We start from the raw sequence: 6926 nt of genomic DNA on the forward strand, positions 1-6926 counted from the left end.
TTAAACTTTAATACTTACAATAATCTCTTTTGCTAGTTTAATCAATGAATTATTTTCCAACTTATGAATCGACTTTGCTATACGTTTCAGTGATTCTGGCATTCCAATTGTCAGGGCACAGTATTTGCCTCGAACCTGTTTCTTTCCTTCATCGGTAATCTCTTTTTTATTTTGAGGAATTTCTATGTCCAAACACTGGTCATAATCTCCCGATATCCATAGTGTTACTCCTAACATTCCTGCCGGTAATTTTCCAAAAGAATCAATCACTGGAAATAGTAAATGCATACAATTAATTAAAGTTATCTTTATGTATATCATGTTTTCAAAAAACAAATCGAAACAGAAAACAATTATATCTTTTTGTGGAGATTCACAGTACGGAAAACCTTCGATACATGCGGTTAATCTCTGCCCGAGAAATAGCGCATACGCGAAATACCTAATGTGGTGCTAAAAATCAACCGGAAATAAATGAATTTTTTAACGTGTCTGAAACATTTGTACATTTAAATTCGACTGGAAAGAACGGAAATTTGACCCAAAAAAAAAGAAAATGTTGACTACCAAAGATTTAAGACAAAGTACATCGTTAATGACGTTAAAGATTGACAAGTGTTGTTTCAAATAACAACTGCAAGAAAGTTCATAACTTTTCCTGTCGTTATGAGATTTTATTCTAAAAGCGTTTTATATTGTTAATTATTATAAAATAGCAAAACGCTTAAATTTGAGGAAAGACATAAATTTCATAAAAGATTTTAAATGCTAATAACGAGTTAAATTATTAAGTCCGATCCATCTCAATGTATGAGACGTGACCGCCTGTCTGTCAGTATCAACCGATAGCAATCAGATTACTACTATATAAGACTACTATATACACATACTATATACTATATACACATACTAATCCAGGTTCACTAACACTATACCCGTTTATTGTTGAACATTTTTACATACGTCAACACACGCACTCATTCATACATGTTTTTGAGTTCAGCAAGTCTCAAGACGTGAAGATTTGAAAAACAACACGAAAGATGAAATTTGACAGCATTTCAAAACTTTTCCTTATTTTGTACACATACGACCGATATAGTACAGCAACAAACTAGAAAATTTTATAAACGTCGTAAAATATTTATTTAGCGTGACCCTCACTGTCGCTGCCTCTACAGTTTTCAGTAAAAGTTAGAATTAATCAAACTACACTAAATGTGAATATAAACATACTAAATAAGATTACTGCGCGGAAACACTAAGTTTCACATTCACTCGTAACTAACGTTGAAAATGAGTAAACAGAGGTTATTAATTTATAATTGCCGTGTGGAAAGGATAACGTTCAACCTACCTGCAAACGATGCGCATTAACGGAATCGGCATTGATCGAAACCGCATATATCGAGGGTCAAGGTTATTGTAAATCAAACGGTTCGATAAAATTAGTGTAGTAAGTGTATGGAATACCTAAATAATGTGGATTTGTTCAGAATGTATACGGCGCGAAAATTATTAATGTGAAGTCCCAAAAAACGGGGTTTAATTAAACATTTATATTAGAAATTTATTAAACAAAACTAGAGAAGGAAAAGAACCTTCATTGATAAAAACCGATCAAAGATACAATTCAGTTGTCACATGATACCGAGACGAGGAAAAAAATACTATTAATGTAAGACGTGACGAAATAAATGTAAACGGGTGTCCTCCAGTAGAAAGGGAACTTTATCATGTCGCTCGTATACAAACAATTAGAACATAAAAAGTTTTGGACAAGGGAAATGGTTAATAAAAAAGCTAAACATCAGTTCAAATCGTTAGAATTTTAAGACGTAATAGACTAGATAACAATGGAGTAAAATGAGCGCAAGTTAAAAGTCCCATCTACCCCTTCCATCCAAAGTTAACGGATAGTGTCGGGTAAATTCTCCCATGCGAATCTTCTCGGGACCCGAACAGGTCTAGCATTTCGCTTAGGTACAAACGTGGAGCCAATCAAGATACACACAAAGGGGAGAACGGAAATCGATGTAATCCCCGATCTTCAAAGATACGAGGCACTCGGCAAGACGAACTCTGCGAGTCAACACAAAGGAGTGAAAATCAGAAGGCTGTCAACACACTGGGGACGAATCTTTCCTATTGTAAATCTAATTTTATGCTAAAATAAACGGATTTTTGTAAGATACTTGTCATCTCTGTCTCCTCCTCCACACCCACACGCGAACAACCCTAGGTTATTCTGACGCAGGATGGTTAATCCTGCGTCAGAATAATCTAGTCGTTCGCGAAAAGTCGGAAAACTTACATTGGTGAGAGAAGTAGAATTTTAAGTCCCCAATCTCCGTCAACTCAGTGAACTCACATTAAGAGTTAATAAAAAAATAGACATAATCATTTCATTTTAAAGCTATATAAACGAGGGCCACTATATATTAAAGTAATTAATTTCTATACAACGAAGAAATGAATTGCACGCTTTGGGGATAGACTAGGAGTGTTTCTAGAGTGTGACTCACTGTTGATGCTTATGTAAAATGCTTTTTTTCTTTTAACCCGTTTTTTTTCTGCACGATATTTTATTATTTTACGATCAGATTTTATTCAATAACTCGCTGCAAGGACTCGCTTCGCAGGGTTTTCATTTGTGGGCAAAAAGTAACGATAGTGAAGATTAAGATAATTACATTATAGCCAATTTTACCCTTTTTCACAGAATGCAAGAATTAGGTCTCCAGACTAATTAGAGAATTTTTACGTCTAGTCAAACGAACTATTTTCAATTTGGTCAATTTTCTTGAACGTTTACAATCGTTCTATAATCGAACAAATTCAAATTCGAAAATTTTTAAAATCGAAATAGAAAATCATACACTTTCAACCACTTTCAAGCCCATATCTCCCGCACCCTTATAGCTATCGAGACGCAACCACCATAGTGCACGAATGGAGACTTGGGGCTGCTACCACATACAAACACCATTTATGTGCGATGTGTATTTTTTGCTGAAAAGTGAAATATAGGAATATATATAGATATAGATTTGCATAATAATAGAGAAAAATTTTAATTAAACTTCCAAAAATTAAATTTTCTTATAAATTTGTTTAAAAATATGAGTTGATATTTTTACCTGCCGGACATTAAAACTGTAGGAGGCACCAACTGTTACGATATTTTTAAACTGACAAACTTTTAATATAAATTATTATAAAATGGCAAAAAGCTGAATTTTGAAGATAATTAGGAATTTTAGAAAAAACTGCTAATAACGTGTTAAATCTGGTTTAAGTCCCACATTTCTCGAGATATGAGACGTGATTACTTTCATATTCTATCCCTTGGATTTATAACCAATTAAAATTTATCATGAATCATGTTAATTAAATTAATAATAACACACAAACCTCCTTGTAAACACGTAAGATTAATTCTTTTTAAATAAGGATACAAACAAAAAGAAACAGGAATCTTATGCTTCATAATGAGTGAACAAATTCGTGCAACACACACACACACGCACACACATATCCATATCGTAATACAAAAGACGAAATAATTGCGACTACGAACTATCTGAGTTCGAGTATAACGAGGATTTCCTGTATACGAAAATCCTGTGTGTTTTCTTTGTCCATCTTTCTACATTTCATGGTTCTTTGTGTCCAAAAAATTAATTCTGGGTCATTTTGTGACAAATCGCCGTACTTTTCCTCTTTATTTATAACAGCCGGAGTGTAAAAAAGTAGATTGCACTCCTATCATTTTTCATAACATAAAGAAGCATTTAAATCACGCAATATTGTCGTAGTCCACATTGAAGATTAATAGTTTTTTAAAAACCAAACAAGCGATTAAGAGACAAACTGATATAATGTGACACAATAATTTCGAACATATTTTTTCTGGTACTTGTCACGTTGTCACTCACTCGAAACTAGTATCATTGTCCAAAACTGAACCTGCTTAAAACGGAAAACTTCTTCGAGACTTTCTGTTTTAAAATGAACCCGTTTAAACAGTAAACCTGCCAAATCGGAAAAAATATTCGAACCGTGAGACTTCGGTATACACGGATTTTACTGCAATATTCAGAAGTAAGAATTCAGGTGTTATTATGTGATTCATTGAGATATTTTAACATGATTTGATTTTTTATATACTATACTATATTTACTTTACTAAAAACTGTTATGTATTATTGATGTACATTTAATTATTGTGTGAGAGCTCGGACTGGATAGAAATTTTATTTAATAAAAATAAAATATATAAATTTATTAAAGAACTAACTGTTACCCGCAACTTCGTCCGCGGAGGTTATGCAAGCAAACCCCATTTACATTCAATATTTCAATAACCATAGTAATTGTCATATAACACCTACCGCTGAAGAGAACTGCCGAGAATCAAACGAACTATCTTCAATTTGATCAATTTTCTGGAACGTTTACAATCGTTCTATAATCGAACCGATACGCAATAACAAATTCGAATTTAAAACGGATCAAATATTTTTAAAATCGAAATGTCTGAAATGTTATCAATTTAATATACCTAAGTACTCAATGAAGACTAAACGTAGTTGTAAACAAAAAATCGCAATCTAAAATAGTACAGTAAAAGCCGTTTTTCCGATTAAGCCTTAATCCTCTCCCTCTCCACCCTGTGGGGGAATTTCGAAAAATCTCTTCTTAGTGTGCGTTTCCATGACGTACCCTAACTGTTTACCAAATTTCACATCTCTAGGTTAAGCGGTTTGCTCTGGGCGATGATGAATCAGTCAGTCAGTCAGTCAGTCAGAACAACACAATAAAAAATCATTTTCCAACACTTTCATTTTCCAACACTTAATAAAAAATGAAAGAATGTAATTCCACTTTTTTTTCAAATTCTCTTCTTTTCAAATGTGACACATCTTCGGAATGTGTGTGTCACCATGAACTTTCGACTGAAATTCATCTAGTGGTCGAAAAACTTAACACTGCCTACATGGACCATCAAATTGAAGGGTAAGGACCCTCGAAATAAAAACATAGCATCGAGGACGACAATGAGATTTCGCCGATCCACCTCCATAAAAAAAAAAAATTGAGTTTGCTTACCCAACGGCAATCCCTTCCTCCTCTTCTGTTCGCAGGAGCTTAGCTGTTTTGTACCGGACGTTCGTACTATGCCAGGTAAGAACCTAATAGGCCCGACCCAACAAACTTGAATTTCTTCATCCGTTTATTGAGTAATCTACGATAGTCCGACTACAATTTCGACTCATCCATCAAGTTTGTCAAGGTATTTATCGTCGTGTGCAGAAATGTAAACTCTTTCTCTCTCTCACGGTTAACGTCCGATTTCGATTTTACTTTTTCCGCCGTATAGAAAATGCATTAAATATCTTACGCTATGTAAAGCCATATCAATTTAATACTCTATATACAAGCTATATAGGAAATGCTATGCGTTATCCTATGTATATCTATATCTAAATGTAAATAAATAAACAAGTGCCGACCTTCGGTCACAATTTTAAAAAAATGTCGTTAATAAATATTTTACATATTTAATGTATTAAATACAGTAATATATTATAAAAAATAAATTCGGTTTGTTTAATTTAATTAAATGAACTACTTTTAACCTGGTAAATATTAAAGTAAACGATTAGGCAGTAAAAATAAATCCTAATGAATTACGTATATTTTAACATATTGCATTTAGCTTACATATTTTAATTTTAAACCAAAAATTAATACATTTTTAGTTTAATTAAATATACAATTTTAATCAAGATATATTCTTAATATTACTTCTTTGCACCATTCTTTTATCTTTTAGACTCTATTCTTGGTTATAACATGATACAGTTATGCATTATGTTAAAACAGCCAGTATATAACGTAATTAACGCTGCCACTTTTCAACTTTCCCTTCACCAGTGTCATCACAAAAAAGGTAGAATTTCATGACTGCATTTTTGTCTGTCATAATAAAATTAAGTATTGATATCGTGAAAAATTTGTCCTTGACTTTTGTAAATCTCCACGATCTCAAACTCTCGAAGCCGATTTTTAAGAAACCTTCCTCCGCGTTATACAAGGAATACATGTGTATAGAAATCCTTAAGTTCTAATAATTTCATACAGTAAAGATTACTTACTTCGAAGAGGCCACTCTTTTAGTTTCATCAAGTTTTTCAGGAAGAGAACGGAAGACTTCGTGCAAGGTGAAGATACGTTCACTTCTTCGAAAATTCTCATCAGATAAGGAAGACTCGGCTTTAAGACAGACTTCAAAGCCGTTTTGATTCGCATCTCCGCATTTTCTAACATCATCGACGTTTGTTGGAAATCATCGACGTCGTAGGGATTTGTATTGTTGCATTTCCCGTAACACAAGAATATCGTCAAAAGTAAGAAGAAATTAAGTAATTTTTTGTACTGCATTTTCGGAGCGTTTTCTATCTCGATGAACAACTTGTAAGTCGCTTTGCAATTTACTCTCATCACAAAGTCTATCAAAGTGTATATTTTGGTTACAAAAAGCTGACTTTTCAATGACAACTGCTTTCCTGCAACTTGTTTAAAAATTATTTGTTCTCTGCACATCAAATTACCAAATGATTTTTGGATGTTTTAATTATTTCCGGTGTTGAAGTGACTCGATTATCGTTTAAATATTAAAAGAATAAGTATAAAGATTGATTTTAAAATTTCTAAAATATAATTGTTTATTTTAATATTCAAGGGCAAAGTGTTTGGCTGGCAAATGTAATGTGTCGAATTGCGTGACAAAAATTTGTAATTAAAGTACTTTCTACTCTGTATTATTTCAAAAGTTATTTGCGAAAAATAAATCACCGCACAATCGAATAATTTTCTTCAGTAGGCAGACATTTTACACTAAATGCGTAGTTTTCTCTTTT

At 32.8% G+C, this 6926-nt stretch overlaps 1 protein-coding gene across 1 annotated transcript; it reads right to left on the reverse strand.

Moving 5' to 3' along the window:
- On the reverse strand, positions 1-6632 carry LOC111639446. The gene is made up of 2 exons (XM_023385335.1): positions 6162-6632; positions 1-269 (listed from the first exon to the last, which is right to left on the reverse strand). The coding sequence occupies exons 1-2, from the start codon at positions 6607-6609 to the stop codon at positions 1-3; spliced, it is 717 nt and encodes a 238-aa protein (XP_023241103.1). The 5' UTR covers positions 6610-6632.
- Between the last annotated feature and the right edge of the window lie 294 nt (positions 6633-6926).

This window comes from Centruroides sculpturatus, unplaced genomic scaffold, assembly GCF_000671375.1.
Source record: "Centruroides sculpturatus isolate CEXI.00-Female unplaced genomic scaffold, Cexi_2.0 scaffold973, whole genome shotgun sequence".
NCBI classification, from domain to species: Eukaryota; Metazoa; Arthropoda; class Arachnida; order Scorpiones; family Buthidae; genus Centruroides; species Centruroides sculpturatus.

Coding starts and splice junctions, on each gene's coding strand:
- LOC111639446 (XM_023385335.1), bottom strand. CDS start 6,609: ATGTGCAGAGAACAAATAATTTTTAAACAAGTTGCAGGAAAGCAGTTG. Junction 270..6,161: donor AAAAGAGTGGCCTCTTCGAA/GTAAGTAATCTT, acceptor TACTATTTCCAG/TGATTGATTCTTTTGGAAAA.